Source organism: Leopardus geoffroyi, chromosome B1, assembly GCF_018350155.1.
Source record: "Leopardus geoffroyi isolate Oge1 chromosome B1, O.geoffroyi_Oge1_pat1.0, whole genome shotgun sequence".
Classification (NCBI taxonomy): domain Eukaryota; kingdom Metazoa; phylum Chordata; class Mammalia; order Carnivora; family Felidae; genus Leopardus; species Leopardus geoffroyi.
The window spans coordinates 174,383,687-174,411,456 of record NC_059327.1 but is presented as its reverse complement, the minus strand read 5'-3'; the positions used below and the strand labels follow the sequence as shown (position 1 = coordinate 174,411,456).

The following is a 27,770-nucleotide window of genomic DNA, read 5'->3' as shown; positions in this document are numbered from 1 at the left end:
TGTCTTCTCGTGTGCCCACATTGTTCTTGCCATAAAGTAGCCCGTGCCGAAGTGAGGGTGATTTCAGAACCCTTATTTCTAATTCCCCAACATTCTCTGGTTCGCTTGCTTAAGGTTCACTATAAGTACAGAGCATTTTCATTAGACGTGGTTCAAAGAAACTGCATTTCTCTGGTGCCCTTTGCCAAATGCTTACCCCTAGCAACCTGTTTCCCTGGGAACGGTCTCCCCCTCTCTGCTGAGCTGCATCTTTCTGTGGCTCTCTGTCCACTGCCTGTGGGTTTGGCACTCGCCACACCACGGCCATAGACATTTCTCATAATAAGCGCTCACTGAGTGGAAGCGGATCTTTCAAATTAAGTCCAAATTAAAACCACAGCTCCTGTTGCCCAGAAACATGAACCCGTGATTGAAATGATACCATTTAACTCCACAATTGAGGGAGTTACACAATCTCATCACCACTGTTTCTAATTGAAATAGCTAACGTTTACTAAATATTTAACTATGCTCCGGGCACTGTTCAAAGCACTTTATTCAAAGCACTAAATCATCCTTGCAAGAATCTATGGTGGTTGGTACTGTAACTGAGGCTATTTTACAGATGAGAGACCTGAGGCCCCCAAAGGTTAAACAACATATCTAGGGTCACACAGCCAATGGGGCAGGGACAGATTTCTAATCCAGAGATAGGTCGTCAAAGCCTATGTTTTTTATTACAACGCTGTGGCCCCCAAAAGGATATCCTACTGCAGGGTCAGCCTGGTCTTTTTAAACAAAGACTTTTATATATTTTATACATATTTATGACTAAATTGGATCATATATTTTTAAGTTCATTATGTGTAACCATATCGACACCAAGAAGGTTTTGATAAGAATTTACATTCAGAGAACAGTAAGTTTTTCTTTCTTAATGTGAAAGAAAGAAAGAAAGAAAGAAAGAAGAAAGAAAAAGGAAAGAAAAGAAAGAAAAAGAAATTACTTGCTAAGAAAGAAGAAGCTAGGGAAAGGCAACAATATCAGAAAAGCATTTCAGGGGAGCTACCAAACTTGAACAGAAAACTTAGCTCTGAGGTTCCTGGCTGCTGTGACCAAAAGAGGAACAGTAAATTTCGCATCTTTCCTCATGTGATAAATCAAGCATGGAAGTTCGTAGAAAAAGGTATACATCTGAGAGCACTGAATTGTGAAAGAAACTTATCCTAGGTCTTTTTTGTTTTTGTGGGGCTTTTTTCCCCCAGCAATAGCTGTGTTGTCAGTTGAAATTTTAAGACAAAGCAGAAGATATCCATATATGAAGGTCAATGAAAAGTTTAAGTCTCTGTAATTTCCCTACCCAACCCCTCAAGAAAACTTCAGGCAGACTTTCTCTCACAGGTCGGGCCAATCACATTTTCAGCTAATAAGGGGCTCAGGCCAATGGATTCGCTGTTTAAGCCTCTCTGGCTGGCTGTCCTCTGGCTCTAGGAAGACACTAGGAAAAGACTTGGATTCGGCCAACACAAACTTCTTGTGCCAAATTCTATTTTTTTTTTTTTTAATTCCAAATGTCTTGGCTAAAATAATTTTTATTTTTTTGCCTTCTTGAATGCACTTGTTTCATGAGCTACAAGTCTTAAAGTTGGTAGTTTTGGATTAAAATGATGGTTTCCCTTTTAGATCACTCATTTGAAGAATCCATCGTGTAACTTTGGTGACCCAATATTTCCCATATACCCAACCTTATAATAGATCTCCTTGCCCCTTAGACCACTTCCTCCTATTCTGGCTGTTGTTGACATGAACTGAATTTCTGACCTGGTCCTTCCAGTGGGTAACCTGGTTTTCCTCTTCATCCTCTTTTTCCAAAATAAAGTTAAATTTCTTTAGCCTTTCAGTCAAGTCCAGTCTTCATGCTTACAGTCAGGACTAACTTTACTGCTGCTTCTTCGGGTATGATCTCATACCAGCTGCAACCAACTCTCACCTGAGAGTTGCTTCAAAATAGATTCTCTGGACCCACCCCAGACCTACAGAATCAGAAACTTGTGGGGGGTGGGGCAGTGATCGGTGTTTGAACAACCTCTCCAGGTGATTCTGAAGCAGGCTCAAGTTGAACACCACAGCACCCCGTTTTCCTCACTCAAGGTTTTAAGCCTTTCCTTTTTGTCCCCTATTTTCTAAATCAGTAAGTAGCAGGTAACAAGAGCTAAGGCAGACTGTAGACTCTTCACCCCCCAACGATCTTGAGACTTGAGAGCTTCAACAACCTTGGAAATTGACTGAATCTAAACAGATACCCATGGGTAAATTGCTACTTTTAAAATCCCTTATTTGTTTGCCTTTCCAACTGATCTAATATTCCTCGTATAGTCTCCAAATGAGTTCTGTCTGTCCTATATAACTTAAGAAATGAAGATGTGCAGAGGGAACAGCTCAATTCCCCCCCATCAAATCTTCCATTGGGAAAATAAACAGAAATTGCCTTCCTGAATTGTGTTTTAGGGTATCAGGCTTGCTATTCGGCATGGATTTTTTTTCCATCTGTCTGTGGCTGTTAGCCAAACTGAAGTAGGGAGCAATTTCCCATCCTTAATCAGAAAGTTGGGAGTGATGGCATGCATTCCCTCCTCACATGAGGCAGAATTCCTAGCCGTCATCAATCAATTCACCTAGAATGGAGTGCCATTTTTCACATAGAAATTGTCTTGATTCTTGCCAAGGTTTAGAAAGCTCATGAACAATTCTCAGACACTTCATTTCAACTTTGTGACTAATTGCCTTATACACTTTCTCTTGAGGAGTGGCTGGCAGATGGCCATTCTATGGAAGCCACGATGGAGTGCTTTGTTTTGTTTTGTTTTAGTGTTTATTGTGAGAACGTGCACGAGTGGGGGAGGGGCAGAGAGAGAGAGGAAAGAGAGAAGCCCAAGCAGGCTCTGCACTGTCAGCACAGAAATCTGACAGGGGGCTCGATCGCATGAACCATAGGATCATGACCTGAGCAGAAATCAAGAGTAAGAGGCTCAACTGACTGAGCCACCCGAGTGCCCCTAGAATGCTTTGCTTTTATTGTTACTGATGCATTATAAACAAAATGCAAAATGTATACATTTTAATCTCAATTTGCGTTTCTTGAAATGAAGTTTGGAGAAGCCAGATAGCCTTTCCTTAAAGGAATGATAGCTGTATAAATTTTTCGTTGTTACAGTTGCAACAGTTATGCTTAAAAGGGAACTTCAACAGGATTTATTTAGCCAAGTGGAACATTAAGGATTCAGTGACCTGTGCTGTCATTAATGGATATCGTGTAGTCCTTTTGTACGAGGCACTGACAATTGCCAAGCAGAACAAGTGAGAAGAACGCTCATGTAAAATGCACATATATAAGTAAATAGCAGTAAACCACTTCCTAAATTAGGGATCATGTCTCCTGGAAGAGCCCATAATGTTTATTTTGTGTAGTAGCTCTTTCACTTACCAGTTACAAAACCTACCTCTTCAACTTAGCTCATTTCCCTCTTCTCTGAGAAACACGGGAGATCACCGTGAACCCCCTGAAGGCCCAACTCCCTCCACCTCAGAATCTCTCTCCTCCATTGGGCCCAGTTGGCAGACTGAGTCTGCAAGAAAAGCTGGTCTCCAAAGATTCGCCTGAATCTGCCTCAGCTGCCCCCAGATCCCGTCTGCCAGTTTGCTCTTGCTGTCCGCTGGAACCTCAGCATGGCTCACGTACTCCCTTTCTCCCCATTCCAGTACTTTGGACACCGCCCTGCTTTAGACCTTCATCTTCTCTCACCTGGACCCTTAACTAGTCCCTCCAGTGGTGGCTTCTTTTTCTCAGCATTTTACACCATAATTACTTGATTGTTACAAGGTGGATGTGATTATGTTAGTCCCCTCTTCAAAAACTCCATGATATCCAAAAAAAAAAAAAAAAAAAAAAATTCTTAAGGAATCTCCAGGTCCTCCACAATCCACCTCCAAGTGCTTGGTTTTCCATTCCAGAACAACTGTCTTCCACACCTCTTTTTCCAGCCTCATAAGGCAACCTGCAGTTCTCCGAGCTGCCCACCTTCAGACCCCTTGCCTTTTCCCCATCTGCAGTGTCTTCTCTGTGCTTGTTGAAATTCTCCTCCTTGGTGTGCTTCTAGTGCAAACCTAGGACACCCACCTCCGTACACATTTTATACTTGTATTACAACACAGCCTTCCATTGGGGTTGTCTATGCCTGAGACCAGGAACAAGGTCCTTTGCATTTTTTTTTTAACTTCCCCATTGAGAAACGTGGGGTTTTACCATAATTAGATGTTTAAGCGCTCAATTCAGTTGTGTGCTGTTAATCACAGGGACGTAATACGGAAGTATTATAGAGAAGAATGTTAGCTCATTTTGAATCAGACATTTTCTTCCTTTGCAATATTACTTCAAAGTAATGCAATGTATTCCACCCCTATCTAGAATATGCATCTATTGTAATCAGTTAAATTCTCATTTGAAGAAAGCGTTATGGAAGTTCTGTGTAAAGTGGAAGGAAGGTAAGGCCGGGATTGGAGATTCTAAGCTCTGCTCCCAGCTCTGTCTGCTAATCCGGCTGCCTAGGTTCTGGCATGTCATTTCAACTTTTGGAAAGATTCAGTTTCCTTATCTGTAAAGTGAAGAGTTGGAACTACACTCTCCCTAAGGTTTCTACCAAGTCTAAGATTATTAGTCATTACCATTACCTTTTGTCAGCTTCTGTTATACAAAACCTACTGGTTATTAACGTTGATGAACCATTTTCACAGCATAAGCAAATCCACTTTAAACACCATGAGGATTTTTTTTTTTAATGTTTATTTTTGAGAGAGAGCCAGAGTGTGAGCAGGGGAGGGGCAGAGAGAGATGGAGACGCAGAATCCGAAGCAGGATCTAGGCTCCGAGCTGTCAGCACAGAGCCCAACACGGGGCTCGAACCCACGAACCATGTGATCGTGACCTGAGCTGAAGTCTGACGCTCAACCAGCTGAGCCACCCAGGTGCCCCAAGGAGGATTTCTTGACGGTAAAAGGTCTCAACCCAAGTCAGTTAGCCCCCTGGGAGAAAGGATTAGGCTGTTGACTTCTTCCTGATCTTTCCGTGGAATCACCAGCAACAAAGTCTACTGGAATAAAAGCACTAGGAAGACTGCGAAACCACAGCACACTACTCTCAGGAGCTGCCTTCTAATCACCCGCCGAGATTTCCTGAACTTCTATGATACACCAGACCCTATTCTAGGCATGAGAATATGGCAATGAGCAAGACAGATAAGGATGCTGCGTTCTCGGAGCTTATAACAGAGAAACTATAATGAACAAGAAAATAAAGGTGTTTTCAAAAGGTAAGGCACCATGAGAAATGATATGGCAAGGTGTAGTGGGTACTTGAAAGGCTAATGTAGCACAAGTGGATAGAGCAGCTTTAGCTGAGGGAGTGACATCTGAGCAGAGACTAGAATGACTCCCATCAGTCTACTCCTGCAGAATCTGGGGCACCAGGCAATCTACCCAACTGTAAGAGTTTCAGTGGGTCTGGTCCACGAGGAAACTCCTGGGAGTCAGATCCATTTTGCCCAGTGGAGAAGACCTCCCTTAGGTTGAGGCACCTTCAGATCCAATGCAAAGCTCACATCCTCTCTAAGGCAAAGCTAAAATGCATAGATCTTTGACACCCTACAACAGCAACTCTCCACTTGTTTTTCTAATACATACACTTCAAGATGGGGTTTACGTCTATGCAGCCCTCCTGGGAGCAGACCCAGGTATGGTTATGACCTATGGTGTAAAAGAGATTGGCTTCAGGTCATGGGCAATTTGTGGTACTCTGCCCCTTTAGTCCCATTCAGGAATGTACACCAGATTGGAAATCCGTAAGAATGTTTCTGTTAGTAGACCAAATAATATTTCATTCACCAACTTTAGTAATTCCTTTTCAGTGATATTTGACGTCTCATAGCTGATCAAGTCATAGTAATCAGAGACCTGTAGAATTAGGCCCACATTCCGCAGCCAATCCACACTTGAACTACACATCCCTTAAATGTCATTACATCCCACCACGTGCTGGCTCTTAATGGGAGTTCTGTCCCAGTCATACTACAGAACACAAGGACAGGACTGTGAACTTGGGAGTTCTGTAGACCTGAGCTCAGATCCTTATTCTGTCCCACACTTGCTCTGTGACCACGTTCATCAGACTTTCTCAACCTTGAGAATAATAGTACCGAACTCGTAACTTCATAGTAATTGCTGTTCTTATTGATAGAAATAAAAGCTTTGCTGTTATTGTTGCCAGGCTTCTAGTTGTCTCATTTATAGCTGCAAGCATCTAGAAGGTATTTCCCCACCCTCACCCCAATTTGGCCTTTTTTGTCTAGCAGGGACTGGTTCAAGTTCTGCTTCCTTCCTCATCCACAGTCAACCTCTCATTAGTTCAATCTTCTCTGAGGTCTGTGAGTCCTGACCGACCCAACCATGCTGTTCCTTCCTGTCTCCTGTCTTGTTTTCTTTCCCATCTGGCCTATAACCAGGGAAAGAATCTTGTCCTTCACTCATTGTGCCTTCCTGTTCATTTATGAATAAATGAATAAAGTTTTATCCTCGGCATAAAACCTTCCCTTGTGACTCTAGTTCAAATAAATGGCACCCACCTGTGAATTCATTTTTTGCTTTTCTCTTTTATTAGCAGCACCACCTTACTGTGTGTGCCTGAGATCAGGGACACTTCTATTCAATAGACAACCAAAGAAGAATGAAGCAATCTTGGGGAAGATGAGTTTAGAACTATGGAGGAGAAGAGGTTTTTCTTTAAAGGATTACACATTTTCTTTTTAAATGTGGGTTATTATCTAAGAGTGGGCCAGGAAATCATTCTAATCTAGTTTCTAATATAGTGGGTTACCACCAGCAATCTTTCATAGAGTGGGATAAAATAGAACTGGAATGAAATAGAAAGCGCCGGGATGCATTGCATGTAATGTAATTATTTGATGAAACAGATTACCGGAGATGTTCTCCGTTTCTGATTCCATAGGTCTGGGGTGGACACAGATGGTTCCACTTCCAAAGTATGTGTGTGAGAGAGAGGGAGAGAACAGGGTCGTAATATAAAACTGTTTCTTTCTGTAGGTCTCTGTCAAAAACGGTTTGAGAAATGTTGCTCTGTCTCATAGGTTAAATGAGTCAGATCTAAGAGTCACATATTTATGATTTCACCCAAAGTACTCTGGCATTACCTCAGGAGATCTTAAAATTCTTATCAGGCAGGTAGGAACAGGTGATATTGGCATCACAGCGTACAGGGTACTGAGGCATCCAAACACTGGTCTAAGTACCACATTTTGCTTGAGCAGCACACGTGGCTGTGCACAGATACGCAGGCAGATTGTAACTGACTCAAAACCAGAGCCCATGTTCAAAACTGTTACGTTGTCATCATTTCTTCACTAATTGAGTGGTTTCTGAGCAAATGCAAATCAGGGGTCTGCCATGGATTGTCCTGAGAGTCATCCAAAAAGTCATGATTTTTTTTAAATCTGCGAACAACGAGTTACGTTAATTCCTGCTGCTTTTAAACTGTAACTGCGCCATGGAGGTGGTCATAGTCCCAAGTAAGCAACAACAACAAAGGGCTGAAAGTGATTCATAAACGCAGGACAGACACTAGACATCATCTCACCATCCCAAAGGAAATAGTAAGTCTAGACGACACTTCTCAATGGTTGATACAATTATTCAGGAAAGCAGGCATCAGGCAGGCGCCACACAGGCTCTGTAGTCTCAGTGCTACTCTACTCACGCTGGGTCAGAGGTCTTGCGAGCCTCATGATTGATGCAGCAGGAAAGCACAACATGATCAGTGGGGAAAAAAAAAAAAAAAGATTGAACCTGACTATAATCAAGGTTCTAAATCTAATTGCCAGCTGATTGGAAATATGAAGGCTAATTAGAGATAAATGGCAACAAGAGGTGGCAATCAGCCAAATCTCCTACCAACCTCTGTTGTTGACTAGCCCACATCAAGATCCTGAAGGGCTTGTTAAAGCAAACGGCTAAGCTGCATTCCGGGAGTTTCTGTCTCGGGATGGATGGGGCCTGGGAACAGAATTAGCATTGCTACCACGTTCCCAGGGGTTGCTGAAGCCACTTGTCCAGGGCCCGCACTTTGAAAACCGGTCTATGGGACAAATAACCTGCTACTCAACCAACCAATGACCTGCCTGAGAGAGGGCAGCTATTACAGAATTAGATAAATTTAAAAGGCATGCAAACCCAATGCAATATATGGGCTGTGTTCAGATCTCGATTTTCAAAACCTGCGACTACAAAAAGGTTTTGAAACAACTGGGGAAATCTAAATATGGGCTGGAGGAGGCATTAATAAATTATACTTCGTTCTTTGGAGGATAATAACAGCACCATGATGACATTTAAAACTTTCTGCAAGTTAAAAATACATGCTGAGGGTTTTTTGTTTTGTTTTCGTTTGATACAATGATGGGATTGCCAAAGATGGATAAAACAAGATTATCAAAGTATTGGTAATGCCTGAACCTTGAAATAGGTTTGTGGGCTCCTCTTGTTGGTCTCTCTACTTTGGGGGATGTTTCAAAGTCTTCATAAGGTTTATTTGTAAATGACCTGGTGCCTGCACTGTACTTCTTCACATTATAGAGAATTACATTTTTCTCATCTGGAGATCAGTCTTTCAGTGGCCTCAACACTTCAAAAAATAAAAATCTGACACTCCAAAATAAAGATAAATTAGCTTTATGCTCCAGAAGTAGCTGTAATGAAACTATACCAAAGCCACCAATAATCGGTCTTCCTCAAATGTCATTCAGACTCACTTTAATATACAGTTCTATAAAAGGTTGGCTGGTACAGTTTCTCATTCCCCATTAGATCGGAAATGGGTATTGTGAAAGCTGGAAAAATGACAGCTCGCAGCCTGACATTTACAGAATAAAAATGTATAAAAGAATTTGATCAACGTAGTACACAGTGATAGGTTATTGACTGGTTCGTCAATTAAAATGTAGCCTTGACTGAGCATTTATGCTTATGATCAGTTACCCTTCTAATTCCCTTAAATTAATACTCTTAATCCACATGGCAACCCATGGAGATTGGCACTGTTGTCATCTACAGTTTACAGATAAAGAAACTGGAGCACAGAGAGGCTAAGTAACTTCCCTGAGGTCACACAGCAGGAGACTGTGTTCTTAACCACTCTCAGTACCACCTCATCAATAAAAGTTAAATTGCACCCATTGTCTTCTGTTTAAGATCTACATCAAGGTGAAATAAAAGTATAAAATACAGCTGAGACTTTTTTTTTTTCCTATTGAAATTTATTTTAAAGAGTTTTTAAGATGCCTAAGGGATAAACTAGTCATTTGGAAGTCTCCCTGAAGAAAGCATGATACGGTAGGAAGATTATGGACTTGCATTAGGAAGACGTGGGCTCAGAGTTGAACTCCATCTTTAACCAGCTGTGGGATCTTAGGCAAGTTACTTGACCTTTCTGGTTTTCCAGTTTCTCAGCTTCAACATGGAAGAATTCACAATGGTGTTACAAGGATCAGATGAGTTAATGGCATGTGATTGGTTCGTATTTCTCCCTCTCATGTGGAAGAGCTAGTGGTGCTGGATAAATCAGTTACTGTACAATTGGCACAGTCACTGACATTACTGGAAGACGAACCCTAGAATGAGTCTAAGAAACTGCCCTGACTCGAGAATTCAAACAAGTGAGCAGCGATGAGAGGAATGGTGGAGGGTCCCTTCAAAAATGGTTACATCGAAAAGCCTCCAGATATTTCTCATCCAGGAAGGGTAAAACCAGACGTAGGAGTTTGGTCCCAGGGAAAAAGGCCATCATGGAAGGGAGGGGTGGGTCTAAGTACAGCCCACGTCCTAAGATTGGGAAAGGAGAAAAGAGGATGGTCAGAGCAAATGGAGCTGTGGACAGCTAAGAACTCAGGATGGCAGGAGCTCAGGCATCTGCAGTGACCACAGACAGCAACACTGGCATCTGTGGGGGATGGGAGGAGAGAGGGACACCTGCTCTTTAACACCTGCTTTGACATCAGTCACCAGTACCCTTGGCATGAAGGTCTTCAGGCATCGGCTCTAGCATTATGGTCCATGGTGGGTACTGGCTGCCGTAGCAGTGTTGATTAGGCCCCCACAACCCAGCTGTTGCTCTTTCCCACTGCTTCTGGAGACACTGGAAGGCTTTGCAAAGGCAAAACGGCAGAGTAGCATGACCACTAAACCCCAGGGCAAATCTAAAATCCCCCCTGCCTGAGTCTCCCAGAACTCTTGTGGAGGAACTCAGAAGATTCTGAGCTCCATGGAGGGTAGATGGAAAGCCAGATCAATCCTATTTTGTGGCAAGAACTTTGACTCTAGTTTATCACCAGTTGCTAGAGCCTAGGAAATATGGATGGCCATAAATAATTCCATGTTTAACTCAATATTTTCCATCAGGAAAGAAAGAGGATAATATTCAAATGTGCATTCCTTGTACTGAAAACCACTTAAGTGCATTTGAAAATACTGGGTCAACAAAAAGAGAATACTGGCTCAATTCACTACCATCTAAGAGGAGAGATTATTATGCAAGATATTAGAAGAACCTCGAAATGTAAAATACCAGTTATGAATTAGGCAAATACTGAGGGGGACACTTGTAAGTCGCCATAGACCTTCATGAGCCCAGGCCTTATTTATTAATGGGTACCCGTTAATAATGCTGCCATTTAGACAGTTAACACTCAAGCCAGCTTTCCTTCTGTCCAGCCCTCGGGCCCCTGGTGCAGATGCCAGGCTTCCTTCTAGGCCTCTCTTCTCTAACCCCAGTTCAAAAGAAGAAACTTTGCTTGGAACTGTGGACCAGAGGCATGCATCGGCAATTCAGCTCTTTTGGGAAGGCTTTCAAAGCGGTGCTGAAAAGCCTCACAGGATCTGCACACGGATGGGCAGTTCTGAAAGAACCTTAGACACACTGGCCGGGGCTGACCCTTGCGGGGCAGCAGGAAGAGAAGGGAGAGCCCCCTGTGGACGAGGCGTTGTGCGATGTATCCAAGCCGGGATACAGACCCAGCCAGCTGGACAATGGCTGCAAGAACCAGGCTCCACAGGCACTAAAACATGACTGGACTCCATTCATTCATCTATCTATGTAACTATATTTAGAGAGGGCAGAGGCAAGTGCAAGCAGGGAAGGGGCAGAGAGAGAGGGAGACCAAGGATCCCAAGCAGGTTCTGCTCTGTCAGCATAAAGCCCAACACGGAGCTTCATCCCACAAACCGTGAGATCATGACCTGAGCCAAGATCAAGAATCAGACACTTGACCGACTGAGCCACCCAGGCACCCCTTGAATCCACATTTTTAAGTATGAAGGTAGCAATCTGGTCTGAGTGTGGGACCTTCGATATGTTAAATATAAACGGATGTCATTTCCATGAACATAATGCCCTCAGTATCTACTAACTTAATGGTAGGATATTTAGTATGGTATTATTTGTATTTAAAAAAATGGAAGAGTCTAAGTATTCATCAGTAGGAAAAGCCTATTTTTAAAAAGTCACTTGAAAATATGACCAAATGTTGAGTGGCCAAGCTAGGCTGTGGAGGCATAGTTGTTTATTTTATGTTTTGTGTTTCTCTAGTTTTTAAATTCTCAGAGTTAGAAAAATAGAAACTCAAGCAGAATTCTGTCCCACACCTTAGGTGAATTGATTTTGATGGGCAATTTGTTTCTGTTTTCTTGTTTACACAATCACTGGTATATTTAATATATCTTCTAGAATAAAACCAAAATAGAAGCTAAAAATTGCTGAACATCTTAGTAAACAAATCTTTATGCAGAGTAGAATGGATTTCTGAAAGTAGAATCTTCTACCTACTGCCAGATTACATTCTCAGCAGGGTTATACCCATTTGTACTGGTTGTCTGTGTCAGAGTGCCTGTTTCCTTCTGCCTCTGCATTATTAGGTATTAGTTTGATTAGCAAAAAGCCTTAATCATGTGTGTTTGCGTTTACAGTTCTGTGATCATTAATGAAGCTAGAGTTGAGCACTGTTCTCTCTCATGCTCACTGGCCCTTGCTTTTCTGCCTCTATGAATTACCAGTTCATGTCCTTTATGCATTTTCCCATGGCTTTATGAGAACTCTGTATGAATGTTTTCAGCAGCATCATTCCCTTCCCTCTGGACTTCTGTGACACTGTTCCACTCCTCCTCCTCCTGCCCTGTGCCCACACTCAAACGTGGTGGTCCTCAGCCCTGTTCTCTTTCCACTCTGTAATTCTCCCTTAAAGTACCTAATGCATACAGATAGCAGGGTGCTCTCTTTAAAAGCTCAAAGGAGCAAGGACCATGAGCGCCTACGTGTCACCAATGGTCTCAGGTTGCCTGGGACTTTCACTTCTCAAACTGGGACAGTCATGAGCAAACTGAAATGGTTGGTCACCCTGCAAGTTAGATGCTCAATATTTGCTGAATGAATACACGATGACTTCCAGGACTACTTTTCCAGCCAGATTAGTCCTGGGACTTACAGATCCTTATTTGTGACTGCTTCATGGACAGCACCACTGAAATAACAGCATCTCATTTCTGTGTCCAGAACTCTCTCCCCACTCCTTTTTACCGCCCCCCCCCCCCCACAAACACCCTGGCTCTTTTGTATCCACTTTTTCAATGAATTACTCCTTTAGCATTTTAAAATTTCAGTAATCCTTACACAGTTCTTAGTTCTCAGTTTTGTGAGGCAACGGGCCACAGTTAGGGTTACGATCTGTACTTTGAAACTGATGCGAATTAACCACCAGCTCCAGGATGGTTGTGTTTCCTGTGGTTCTATTACCCAATCCTCTCACACTTACACTTGCTTCCCTTGCTTGGGTGTTTCTAAAGAACAAGAGTTGTGTCCAGTATTTTCTAGGTAATGGAACTTCCTACGCACAGAAGCACCTCATAATAAGTAAAAGGTAGCAGAATTATTATTGATATGTTATTATTAATGAGTTCAGCAGTGGGTTTCAGTATGTAAATAGCCATAGTTAAACAATCAAAGAAAAAAGGTAAAATTATAATTTGATTATGAGCTGAGACTCTCAAACTAGATCGAAGCATTAACTTATTCTGTTGCATACTTTATGTAATTGGTAAGTCATTTAATCTATGAATTTACCCCCTCAGGACATTTAGTGATGAATTGCCAGAAATACCAGATCTTACACTGACAAAATTTGCTTCGTTTTGTTCATTAGGTTTGTATTAATCAGCTCGGGCTAGCATAACAAAATACCATAGAATGGGAGGCTTCAGAAAAAAAATAAGATAAAAACAGAGAGGGAGGCAAACCACAAGACTCTTCAATACAGAGAACTGACGGTTGCTGGAGGGGTGTTGGGTGGGGGGATGGGCTAGATGGGTAATGGGTATTAAGGAGGGCACTTTTGTGATGAGCGCTGGGTGTTATATGTAAGTGATGACTCACTCAACTCTACTCCTAAAACCATTATTACACTATATGTTAACTAAGTTGGATTTAAATACAATTTTTTAAAAAAGGAAAAAAAGACAGGTCTTTTCTCACAGTTCTGGAGTTTACAAGTCCAAGTTCAGGGTGCCAAGATGGTCAGATTCTGTTGAAACCGCTTCCTGGCTCAAAGACAGCTTCCTTCTGGCTGTGTCCCCGTAAGGCAAAGAGAATGCTTGTGTCTCTTCCTCTCTTATAAGGGCACCGGTTCCGTTGGAGCAAAACTCCACCCTGATGACCTTATTCAACCTTAATCACCTCCTTAAGGCCCTTCCTGAATCACATGGGGGAGTTAGGGCTTCAACATATGAATTTCAGGGGACACAGTTCAGTCCAAAGCAATGCTGGACTTCTTTGGTAGAATGATTGAATCTAAGTAACTCTCAATTCCTCCAAACATGGTTAGGAACACACTGATGACACAAACTGCTCCATTTTTTTACAACTTATTTGACGTGAGGGTTGTCAGCTGTCCCTAAAGCACTGCTTGAATTTTCCACAAAGGTTAACTCCGTGCATCTGTGTACTCTGACTAGCTAATATGGTGAACCCCGCATAGTTTACTGAAACCTGTTTTCCTCCCCTGCTCAAGAACAGAGGAGTTTGTCCTTACCGGACTACGTATTTTCTTTTTTTCAATTCTTTTAATGTTTATTTTTGAGATCGGGGAGGGCAGAGAGAGAGGGAAACACAGGATCTGAAGTGGGCTCTGCACTGACAGCAGTGAGCTGATGCAGAGTTTGAACTTGCAAACAGTGAGATCATGACCTGAGCCGAAGTCAGATGCTTAACCGGCTGAACCACCCAGGTGCCCCAGGGCTATATATTTTCTTACCATCTTACACCTGTAAGCAACTAGCTACCCACTCTTTTCCTCCTTGCTATCTTCTGTTTTCCTTTTTGCAATCAAGAGGTATTTTATTCCTTTATCTACCTATCCGGTAGTACTTCTCAGGATTTATTCCCGTTACATGTATGTTTGAGTGTATTGCGTACATATGTTTCTCTATAAACTACGAGTAAAGTAGTGGTGCCTTATATATATATAGCTAAGTGTGCCAAGCATTCTGTGAAATGTAAAGCATTTCATCTGTAGTAGCCGTTTGATTCTCATGATAAACCAGAGTGGATGTGCTGCTAGACAAATACACAAAGCCTCAAGTATTATCTCCGTTTACAGATGTGAAAGCTGAGACTCAGAGAAAGAAGGTCATTCTTAACATCTGCCTTTCCTAATTTCAAAATATTCTTTATTGACATGCAGGTTATTTGTGTGCAAGAGTGTATCTTTTTGTCGGTCGTATTTCAGAAATTCATTTTTGTGGTATGTGAAACACGGGCTCACTATGTACAAATGGTGGGAGGTAGATAGATCCTTTTGCCCATAGACAGATGCCAGTAAATGTCTAATGAGAATATACTTTTAATTCCAACATGGGTATCTGGATAATTGAGTGCTTTATGTGCTAAACATACCTGCTAACATCCACTTTTGGCAACCCCGTATGCAAGAGTGCATCTTTAATGACCAAGAGAAGACCAGTTTTCTGAAGATATTATCTTTCTGTCTTTTGGCGCCAAAAGATAAACCTTTCTTGCAGATCTTATCCATATTGTCTTTAGTGTGGACATAATTTAATTCTAACAGATAAGTTAGAAGTCTCACAATCTGCCGTCGGCAAGCTGGAGACCCAGCACTACCGCTGATGGAAGTCCCAGGCAGAGGGCGGAAGACCAATGTCCCCGCTCAGATAGGCAGGGAGAGTAAATTCTCTCCTCCTCCGCCTTTTTGTTTTATTCAGTCTGCTGATTCGAATGCTAATCTCATCCAGAAATACCCTTAAGGACACACCCAGAAATAACATTTGGTCAAACACCTGGGCACCTCACGGTCCAGTCAAGTTGACACATAAAATTAACCGCGTCACATTCTCTTCTCTGCATTTACTCTTGCCTCTTATGACATATGAATGTCATGTTTGAGTAATTAGAGTTGCAATTCACTTCTAAATAAAGTACTTTATATTACGTTTATGTTAAAAAATGTAAAAAGTCAGTTGTAAAGTTGCCTGTTGACTTCAAAAAAACATTGAGAAAATACTATTAAGTATGGAAAGCAGGTACTGACCCTTTGGTTTTGGGGCCCCACTCAACAGCAGAGCTCTCTGAAGGTTGGCTATGAGCTCCTGGGAATACATCGCGACTGTGCGTGTCCCTCCACCCAACAATACATCCGATAAAAAGAATACCAACAGCCAGGGCCATAACACTGAACATGCTGCCGTCCTTGTGAACAGTGCCCCCTGGGGGTGTGCTGCACACAGACTGCGTGGCCGTGGATGGTGGCCCTGCCAAGGGCACTGGCCGGAAGAGCCATCACGGGCAAATCAGCCGCTGGAAGGCACTGTTAGGAGGGAGCATAGCACAGTAACCTGCTGAAGTAGAAAGACTGAAAAGCCCCATGTTCGACTGCCGGTACTCGAACGTCTTCTTAGAGAGGTAGTCGTGGGCAAGCCAGTGGAGGTCTGTGAGATGGGGTTTTCTTCTGCGATTCTACCTACCTCACAGAATCCTGAGGGGAAGTTGTGTATATGAATGTGGGTTTTATTTTAAGAAATAAAAGGGAATCTTACAGAAGGAAGGAAGAGTCGCACCTGCCTCACATTAGTGACCGGGTTAGTCACAGGGCATTTATGGAGTATTGCTTCCGCCTGTGATAGCGCCAGTGTGGGGAAGATCTCTCCTTTCCCTTCCAGTTGCCCCCATGAGTTTTGGCTCATAAATAGCAGCCCAGAGCAGTCGTCCACCTGCCTACAAGGCATCTCATCCATAACCCCAAAAAGACTGCCTTCACATGCCTTTCCTGGCACCCCACAACAGAGTAAAAGACACACTGAGCTTACTGACACCTTTAACAATATTTCAATCCCTCTGTTCTTTCCATTACAATATAAGCTGCATACCATCAGACTCAGAGCCCAAGGATTCTCAGTTGCAAGCCCAGGGAGAACCAAGTGCACCTGAAGAGCAGAGGGAGGTGGGGGCGGGGATCAGTGTTTGCCCAGTAGAAAAGAAACATCAACGAAAAGGAAAGAAAATGTTCTAAGCCTTTAAAAGCAATGGGATTAGATGTATCTATATCGGCGTATAAAGAAAGGGAGCTACAAAAAGTAGAGTCCTTTTACATTCAAGTTCCTGGTTGCAAAGAACTGAAAAATTCAGAAAACATTCCTTTTTTCACTTGAGGTGAAATTCACAGAACATAAAATTAACCACTTTAATGTGAACAATTCAGTGGAACGATTTAGTACATTTACAGTGTTGTGCAGCCATCACCTCTATCTGGTTCTAAAGCATCTGTCTTGAAGTATTTCTTATGCTAGGATTTTACATGCAGAAACTACCTTGAAAATAGTAGAAGATTATTTTAGGCTGTTCAGACAAATGAACTTAACTCCCAGATTCTATTTGACAATTCAACTGGATTGTTTCCACCTACCTGTCTTCAGTGTTGAAGAATGGGCAATTTAAATGTATTCTACATTTGATTAGGGGGTGGGAGAGGTGATTATGGTGATTCTGCAGACAGGAGAAATTCCATAGATTTATGTTCATATGTATATTGACAGTGTGTTAAGCAATTCAATAAAAGGTTAAAAATTGTTTCAGACATAATGTGTTTCTTCCATACAGGGTCACACAGGTAGATTGATCTATATAGTGTAGTTAAAAATAAATGGGCCTCAATGCAAAACCCAATGTAGTCCCTCAACTTGCCACCAAATTTCTCCCACACACGGGCAAATTTGATTTAACTAAGCAAAAAATGAGCTTTTGAGCACTGGGGCCAGAAGGATATGGATGGGTTAGTGAATATTCTATTGCCGGTGGACTCTTGCTCATAGTTTCTGAAGTCATTCATGGTTACTGCCTGTGACTACAGAACTAAGGAATCATCGAATTAGAAAACCAAGATGGACTCCATCTTGCCACCTCAAATCTGACTGCTAGCCTCCTAAGTATGATCCTGTATCTCTACCCCCACTCTGAGCCATCAACCATATGTACTGGACTTTGCAACCAGGTTAACCGACTCTAAATTGATTGTGTCCATCCCTGGTAGATATAGGCATGCTTTGTGAGTTACCTTGAAACTATAGCCACATAGAACCCCATAAAGTCTTCCTGAAAAATGTGGTGGCGGGGCGCCTGGGTGGCGCAGTCGGTTAGGCGTCCGACTTCAGCCAGGTCACGATCTCGCGGTCCGTGAGTTCGAGCCCCGCATCAGGCTCTGGGCTGATGGCTCAGAGCCTGGAGCCTGTTTCCGATTCTGTGTCTCCCTCTCTCTCTGCCCCTCCCCCGTTCATGCTCTGTCTCTCTCTGTCCCAAAAATGAATAAACGTTGAAAAAAAATTTAAAAAAAAAAAAAAAAAATGTGGTGGCAAAATTCTCTTTTGCTATTTCTCTTTTTGCTATTTCTGAAATAACAAGATAAGACTAAGACAGAATCCTGTCCTGGACTCCTAAAAAGTAACTGCTTCATGATTTATGAGCATTCCACCTAAAGGAAGAATCAATAGAAGGAAAAGACTTGGGGAGAACAATCCAATAAGAAACTCTAAGCCTGTAGCACATCATTACTTTTCTGAAGTTCTGTATTACCACTTTATATATAGTAGGTGCTCGATATACATTTGCTATTTGAATTGGATGAGGATATTTTTTCTTCTTTAGTATCTCTCCTCTAAAAAACATTTTGCCTTACTATATCGATCCAATAATTGTAGTATTTGGTGCCAGCTGTTCCACTCAAATAATTATTTTTGAATAGCCTTCGATTTTTATGTTGACCTGCCGTGTTCCCCATCCTGCCCCTTCAGTGCTTACTAACCCTTACTCATATGCATTGCCCATAGAAGTGGTTCTCAAATTCTAGATTCATTTGCGATCTCATTTGAAAATGCATATTCCTGGGCTGCCAACCACAGTGTTCTTCAGGTCTGAGAAGTGATCTTGAAATGTACATTTTAACAAGCACCCTGAGTGATCCAGGTGTGGGTAATCCATGGCACACATTCTAGAAACCAATCCATAGATTTGACCCGGCCCTAGGCTCTGGAACCAGCCTTAGTTAGGGCAGAAAGATAAAGAGCCAGGAGTTAGTTCATGGCTAGTGCAGTGATGATGGTCCTGTGCTAGGACACCACCTTGCTTTGCTAAGCCATTATTTGTCCTCTTTCTGACTCCATATCCCCGATCCAGCCAGTCCTGCCCTAGACCTTGATAGCTGGGTCCATGGTATTCTTGGACTTCATCGACCGCTAGCTGGAGAAGTGTCAATTAACCCCATATTTAATTTTCTGGCTGTCCTCCATATCCTCCACCCATGGCCAGACTCCACTGAATGACTTTTTGGATTCCTCCAGTGGCTACTGCTTAGAAGTCTGCGTATTCCCTATTTTGCCCATATGGGTTTTCTAGGTAGCTCATCCCAGCACTAAAACCTCACTCCTCATGACAGAGAGCCCTGACTAAAGATGTTGACTACCCTTATCCAGACTAGCCAACAGGAATAGGATAATCCTCAGACTGGTTAGCCTTAAAAATGTCATCTCCTTCTGTATCTGTGGCAGAATGAGAAGTCATATGTGCTCATTTATCCAAGTTTAACATCAGAGATTTTAGAAGAGGAACGCTGAAAGTGAGAATAAAATGATGGTTGCCAGAGGGGAGGGAGATGAGGGGGTAGATGAAATGGGTGAAGGGGATTGAGACGTACAAGCTACCAGGTATAAAATAAATAAGATACGGGGATATAACATACAACATAGGGAACACAGTCAATAATATTCTAACAACTTTGTATGGTGGCAGATGGTAACCAGACTTATTGTGGTGACCATTTGTAATGTGTACAAATATTGAATCACTATGCTGTACAGCCGGAACTACTGCAACATTGTATGTCAGTTATTCCTTCACAAAATAGAAAGTGAGAAGCAACTCAAAATAACATTATTTTTGTTGCCTACAGCCTGTTGTCAAGAATAGCCCAAAACAAATGCAGATTATAATGAAAGTGTTCCCACGTGGCCTTCAAGCTGATACAGTGAGTCGAAGTTAGAACACCCTTATGTCAACAGAACCCTCCAAAGACCCTTGTTTACCATGCTAGAATAATAAAGTGGTGGGGTCCCTCCATTCAAGGCCCTTCCAAAGGACCTTTATGCAGCCAAAGAGGACGAGCGGGTTGTATCTTCCTCCTCTCTGGCCTTTGAGGCTAGTACTGAGAAAACCTGAGCTTGGAAAGGTGAGTTCAGTTAGCCACAATCAACTTGAGTAAGCCAATTAGATGAGACAGATTATGTCCCAAGGAGACAGGGCATGGCCCAACCAGGAATGTGGGTAGACAGGAATTATTAAAAGATCACAGGCTGAAACGAAGGTTGCAGACAAGACTGGTACCTTCCCAAATTGTTAGTCCCCCTGTTGACAGCTGAAATATTACCTCTGAACACACGAAGAAGCTTCAGCTGAGAAGAGAGCAAAGTCTAAAGATTTCTTCCTCTACCTTGGTTCATTCATTTATTCAATAAATAGGGTTTTAAAAATACATATGTTTTCTATGTGCTAGGAAGCAACACCTCGGGCCTCAGTCCTTATGGGGCTTACCATCTTGCAACAGAGTTTAGGTTAGGAATTTAGTTGGGACTTTGATTTACCAGGACTTTAATTCTCTCACCTGCCTGTATGAGATGACACTCTGGATACTGCAGTGATAAGCAGCAGCGGTAGTTCAGAAGTGGACCAAGGTCAGAAGCCAAACCACAGTTCACATTCCAATGGGTAAACGAGGCTTGAAGTTTAGGGTTAAGGTACTGGTCAACAGGAGGAAAGGATGAAGGTGCCCACGGATTAAGGAGAAATCTTTCCATGGATTCTATAAAGCAGACAAATTTGTCTTGGATAGCATAGATTTGTCGTGGAGTTTCATTATGTTCCTTCCTTGTTGCTACTAGATAAGACTGAAAAGTAATTGGAACACCAGATGCTAGAGAAGCTAACATTTTTACTAGCTTAAGCCAGTGGTTCATGCACCTGGAGGGCCTGCGAAAACACAGACTGCTTGGTCCTACCCCCAGAGTTTCTGACAAGGAGGTCTGGGATGGGATGTGAGAATTTGCAGGCCTAGGCAGTCTCCAGGTGTTGCCAAGGCTACTTGTCTGAGGACCACACTGCAAGAACCGCAAGCTTAAGCAGACATTTAGAGGAGCTTGGAAGTATGGTTCCACAAAGCAGGATAGACCGCATCACTAGGTTTAAGAACTTTTTAAAATTTTTTTAATGTTTATTATTCATTTTTGAGAGACAGAGAGAGAGAGCATGAGAAGGGGAGAGGCAGAGAGAGAGAGAGAGAGAGAGAGAGAGAGAGGGAGTGACAGAATTTGAAGCAGGCTCCAGGCTCTGAGCTGTCGGCATAGAGCACGACACAGGACTCGAACTCACGAACTGCGAGATCATGACCTGAGCCGGAGTCGGACGTTGAACCGACTGAGGCCCTTCCAAAGGACCCAGGTGCCTCAAGAATTTTTAATGCTTGTTGTTTTTCTCATTACAAAGTAATAATGTGTACACAAATTCTTAATAAAAAAGCAGTAAGTTCAGGGGTGCCTGGAAGGCTCAGTTGGTGGAGGATGCAACTCTTGATCTCAAGGTTATGAGTTCAAGCCCCATGTTGGGTGTAGAGATCACCACAAAATATAAATAAACTTTTAAAAAAAACCAAGAAGTTCATAAAACAATCTAAGTAAATTTAAAGCCACCCAAAGATAATAATTGATAATACTGTGCATTCTTATAAAACCTTTCTTACATGTATATGTATGTTTGTATATACATATATACACAATCTTCTCTTGTATATATATGTAACATATATATATATATATATATATAAACATTAGAATCATCTTATACATACTGTTTTGTAACTTCCCTTTTCACTTAATAATATATTATAAACATCTTCTACAATTCAGCAATTGCACTACTAGGTATTTACCCAAAGGATACAAAAGTACTGATTCGAAGGGATATATGCACCCCAATGTTTATAGCAGCACCATCAAAAATAGCCAAATTATGGAAGAGCCCAAGTGTCCATCAACCGATGAATGGATAAGGAATACGTGCTACATATATACAATGGAATATTGCTCAGTCATAAAAAAGAATGAAATCTTGCCATTTGCAATGATGTGGATGGAGCTAGAAAGTATTATGCTAAGTGAAATAAGTCAGTCAGAGAAAGACAAATACCATATGATTTAACTCAAAAGTGGAACTGAAGAAACAAAACAGATGAACATAGGGGAAAAAAGAAAAAAGAGAGGCAAATCAGAAAACAGACTCTTAACTGTAGAGAACAAACGGGGGTTATTGGAGGGGAGGGGGGATGGGAGGGATGCATTAAATGGGTGATGGGCATTAAGGAGGGCTCTTGTGATAAGCACTGGGTGTTATGTAAGTGATGAATCACTAAATTCTACACATGAAACTAACATTACCCTGTATGTTAACTAACTGGAATTTAAACAAAAACTTGAAAAAGAAAAAATAACCTTTTTACATCAATGCAGTTCTAGAATATGACTTGCTGCATCCTTTGGACAGAGGTCCCAGAGTTTATTTAAATGTTCCCATGGGCAGGACACTTAGGTTGTTATGCCAATTCTTTCCTTTTAAAACAGTATCAGCATAAATATTCTGGGAAGTCTTTATATGTACAACCTTAATTATCTTCTAAAGACAATTTTGCAGAAGAAAAATTGCCAAGATGAAAGTTATATAGATTTTTAAGGCTTTTAATACATTCTGCCTGAATCAAATATTTCAGTGAAATATTGTACCAATTTATACCCCTGTCAAGGCTATGTGGGTATCTTCTCACACCTTTTTTTTTTTTTTTAATGTTTATTATTTATTTTTGAGAGAGAGAGACAGAGTGAAAGCAGGGAAGGGCAGAGAGAGAGACATAGAATCTGAAGCAGGCTCCAAGCTCTGAGCTATCAGCACAGAACTCAAAGCAAGCCTCAAACTCATGAACCGAACTGTGAAATCATGACCTGAGCCAAAGTCGGACACTTAACCAACTGAGCCACCCAGGCGCCCCTCACACCTTCACATAACACTGAGCATGTTTTTCTTTGGGAATTTCATAAGGAGAAAATTGTGTCCTGTTTACATTTTGAATTGTTTTTAGTTATAGTGGGGTCCACAGTAGCATTGCATTCAATGATTTCCTACTTGCATTTGTAGCTGTGTTAATCTGGGGCTTAGAATCATATACTATTTACTCTTCACAAGGCAATTTTTTGTTTGGGAGTTTACATGTTTGATATTTCATAGAGTGCAGCATATTATTTTTCTTTGTCATGAACAAAAAACGTCAGAATAGAACAACTTTTGCTGTATTATGTAAACTTTGGGAAAATAAATTTGCGACAAAATTCTGTATGTTGAATTTGCCTAATATGATATGCAATCTCAATTCTCAGTATATGAATTTATTATGATTACAATATAAACGATCTGATTTTACTTATTAAATAATCCATGGGGAAAAAAGTATCTGCCGTGATTAAAAGAAAACAACTGATGGAACAATGTACCTGGTGTCTATTTATTATTTATCAAGTAGCTACAGGATGTGAATACGACAGAATGAATTTTCTTGGTGATACACTAACCTGAACTTTTTTGTGGATACACAGGGACTGTTAGGAGAAAAATATGGGAACATCCGAATCCCCGGAGAAGTCGAAGCCTCGGAGTTTGAGATGATCTTGGATGCTGCCATAGAGGCGAAGCTGGAGACAAAGCTCCTGGAAGAGTGGTACTGTCGCGATGAGAACTCGGTGCCAGCGGCTTATTACCTCAGACCTAAGTCAGAAATGCTGCAAAGCAATAAAAATGCAGTGAGTTATCTTTCTCTCCAAAGTATACATGTGTCCATTACTCTCCACTGTTCATCATCCAGAGATGCTTCCCTCCACAGAAAAGGCACAGTAGACAGAAAATTATTCTGCCCTGGACCCTACATTTCTTTTGAACAACACAATCCAAAGCTAAGAAACTTTCCCATTTTTTTAAGTTTATTTTATTTGAGAGAGAGAGAGAGAGAGAGAATCCCAAGCAGGCTCCATACTGTCAGTGCAGAGCCTGGCACAGGGAGCGAACCCACAAACTGTGAGATCATAACCGAGCCGAAAGCAACAGTTGGATGCTTAATGGACTGAGCCACTCAGGCACCCTGAAACTTTCCAATTTTTACTTACCTTTCTTTTTTGGCCTCTCAGACTTTCCTCCTGGGGTTCTTTCTCAAGTATACCTTCAGAAGTTCCATTAATGGAGGTCTCTTAGTGATAAACTCTGTTCATCTGAAAATATTTTTATTTTTCCCATTTTGCCATAATGTGCCTATGTTATTCTGAATGATATATGTCATACATCCTCTGTGTGTGAATTTATGTATTCTATCTGTTCTGGAAAATTCTCAGCTATCATCTTATCAAATAATGTTTTTCCTCTATTTCCTCTGTTCTTTCTGTTTTACTCTATAATTGGATTTACACTGGACCACTTCAGTCTAGCCTCCATGTCTCTTGATTCTCTTTTATATTATCAATTCCCTTAGCTCTCCATGCTGCTTTCCAGATTATTTTAGGTCTTATCCAACTCAGTAATTTTTTTCTTCAGCTGTGTCCACTCTGTTCATGCATAAAATTTTCAAGTTCAACAGTTGTATTTTCGATTTGTGGAAGTTTCTTTGGGGGGGGGGGGTCTTTTTAAATCTGCCTAGCTATTATAGTGTCTCATTGATTAATTCAGTAACTGTCCTTAAACATTTCATACGTAACTTATATTCTTGTATATCGTGTAGAATCTTCAAGTGAGGTTGATTCATGATGCAAACAGTTATCATTGTCTCCTCTCCACTTTGGCTCCTAAATGTATCTACTATGTGTCCCCTGAAACAGAATAAAGGAGGAAGAGAAAATGGATGGGCCTATTCCTTATTAAGGATTCCTAGACAGATTGAAAAGAAGGCATGGTGGTGCCCAGCTGGCTCAGTCAGTAAAGCATGCAACTCTTGATCTCAGGGTCACGAGTTCAAGCCCCGCATTAGGTGTGGGGCCTACGTAATTAAAAAAACACATTGTTTTCAATTTAAAGAAGGCATAGATATCCATCCCTCTTCCGAAGAGAACATCCTTGATATATTTGGTGCTCAGGCATCTCTGAGAGGACGACAGCCCTGGCTTAGCGACAATTCTTCATTCAAGAACCGTATGTATTTGTCATCCTGGTATTTAACATAAAGCATTTTCTCCATGCAATATGAAATCATGTCAGGATCCTTCATTTTCTTCGTCCCCCTCCATGCACTATTCAAAGTAATTATCTGCAAGATTCTTGCTTCTATGGATGGGAGTATTAGGGCATATCCAAGCCATTCCTCAGTTAAATATATATGCCAGGAGGAAATGTAGTTGCTGGTAAATGCAGATATCAAAAGACATAATACCTCAGGAAACCAGGTTTACATAGTGGTTTGGGAGCACTTGCTCATATGTTACTATTTAATTGGCTTTAGATGCTCCTTTGTCATTTGATTTTAAGATCCTCCAGGGGAACTTAAGTTATTCTCTAAACCCCACCCACGCAGGTATTTCTGCATAAATTTTTGTTAAATTAATGAAGGTGTGAATAAGATTATCACCAAGACTCTATAAACGTTACTTGTTTGGTAGGCAGTCCTCCCATTCGATTGCCTAGAGAATCATAAAAACAAACGAAGAAGAAACAACTAAAGACGAATGGAAACATATGAGCACCTCTCTTTTAACTTTCGGTTCTCTTTAGAGGATATTGAAGAGATCAGTTTTTAATGAAATTTGAATCAAAACCCAAGAGACACTTGCTGCCTAATCTGCTAGCAGTGCATCATACCCATGAGTTCTCCTGAGGACTGGCCCACTAGCCTCACCTTGAGCTCGGGGAAAATTTTGTTAAAACCAAGTTCTGCACACCCTGCCGCTGCCTGGCCCACAGCTGCCACCATGCCATGCCCAGCCATGTGCCCTCAGCCACCCTCTAGCACCAGACCCAGATGTGCCTCGCCGTCACCACACCCCCCAACCCAGCCTCCCATCCCTGGCCACCCTGCGGCACAGGCCCCGACTGCCTTAGCACTTCGAGGATCTGACGTAAGCCCAGGGGCCCAGCACAAATTTTGCTAACACTGACGCCCCATCCCAAGTTCCCTGGCGGGCACACCCCCTCAGAGATGGCCTATCTGGTTTCCACTAACACCACAGAGAGAAAGAACAGCCCACAACAGGCAGAGAGTCAGTACAGATGACTGCACTGAAAGAAAAAGTGACTCAGACACCACAACAGGGCATAAGCAACACACACAGGATACTCTTCTGAAGGTCCAGGTTCTGGTAAACAGGAGACACTGCACTGCAGGGCACTCCAGGACCTCTTCTTGCAGCCACTACTTTCAAGAATAGAAGACACAGGTGACTTGCTTAATACAGAGAAACAGACACAAAGAGACAGACAAAATGAGGAGGCAGAGAAATTTATCCCAAGTGAAAGAAGAGAACAAGGCCACAGCCAGAGATCTAAGTGAAATAGACATAAGTAATCTGACTAATAGAGAATTTAAAGCGATGATCATAAGGATACTCACTGGACTTGAGAGAAGAGTGGAGGACATGAATGAAACCCATAACACAGAGATAAAGAATAACATAGCAGAGATAAAGGGCTCAATAAACAAAATAAGAAACACACTTGATGGAATGAACAGCAGGCTGGAAGAAACAGAGGAATGAATTAGTGACCTAGATGACAGAGCAATGGAAAGTAATCAAGCTGAACAAAAGAAAGAAAAAAAGAATTATGCAAAACAAGAAGAGACTTAGGGAACTAGTCCCAGAAGAAGAAGAGAGAAAGGGGATAGAAACTTTATTTGTAGAAATAATAGCTGAAAACTCCCCTATTCTGGAGAAGAAAATATATCCAGATCCAGTAGGCACAGAGAACTCCCATCAAAATCAACAAAAGCAGACCCACACCAAGATATATTGTAATTAAATTGATAAAATCTAGTGATAAAAAATTTTTTTTTTAGCAGCAAGACCAAAGAAGTCAGTTACTTACAAGGGAAAACCCATAAGTCTAGCAGGAGGTTTTTCAATAAGAACTTTGCAAGCCAGAAGGGAGTGGCATGATATATTCAAAGTGCTGAATGGGAAAAACCTGCAGCCAAGAATACTCTATCCAGAAAGGTTATCATTCAGAATGAGAGAAGAGACAGTTTCCCAGACAAATAAAAATTAAGGACTTCATAACCACTAACCCAGGTCTGTAAGAAATAGTAAAGGGGTCTCTTTAAGTGGGAAGGAAAGACTAAAAGTGACAGAGCAGTAAAAGTGAATATTTCTGTAAAAAAAAAATCAAGGAATTCACAAAAAAAATGGGTATAAAATATAATAACATATACCTAAAACATGGGGAAGAGAGGAGAAAAGAATGTGTTCAGACTTAAATGATGATCAACTTAATATAGACTGCTATATGCAGAAGAGGTTATATACAAACCTAATGGTAACCACAAATCAAAAATTACTAATAAACATGCAAGGAATAAACAGAAAGGAATACAAATTGGCAAACATAATAGAAGACAAGAAAGGATCATAGAAAATCTTCAGAAACAACCATAAAACAAGAAATAAAATTGCAATAAATATATACTATCAGTAATTGCTTTGAATGTAAATGGACTAAATGCTCCAATCAAAAGACATAGAGTGACAGAATGGATAAAAAGACAAGACACATCTGTATGCTGCCTACAAGAGATTCACTTTAGACCTAAATCACCTGCAGATTCAAAGTGAGAGAATGGAGATATGCTTATCATGCAAACAAATGTCAAAAGAAAGCCAGACTAGCAATACTTATATTGGACAAAACAGACTTTAAAAAAAAGACTGTAACAAGAGTCAAAGGTCACCATGTAATAATAAAGAGGACAATGCAACGAGAAGATATAACAATTGTAAATACTTATGCACCCAACATAGAAGCACCCAAATACACAAAACAGTTAATAACAAACATAAAGGAACTA

The 27,770-nt window shown here is 41.4% G+C and overlaps 1 protein-coding gene across 2 annotated transcripts in view; it reads left to right on the top strand.

Moving 5' to 3' along the window:
• The window catches only part of NWD2 (NACHT and WD repeat domain containing 2), a 185,576-nt gene that overhangs the window by 137,318 nt on the left and 20,488 nt on the right, over nt 1-27,770 (top strand). For both annotated transcript variants that reach the window (XM_045474293.1, XM_045474294.1), the window contains one exon: nt 23,335-23,538. In XM_045474293.1, coding sequence (XP_045330249.1) covers nt 23,335-23,538 — 204 coding nt within the window. The remainder of the gene's footprint in view (nt 1-23,334; nt 23,539-27,770) is intronic.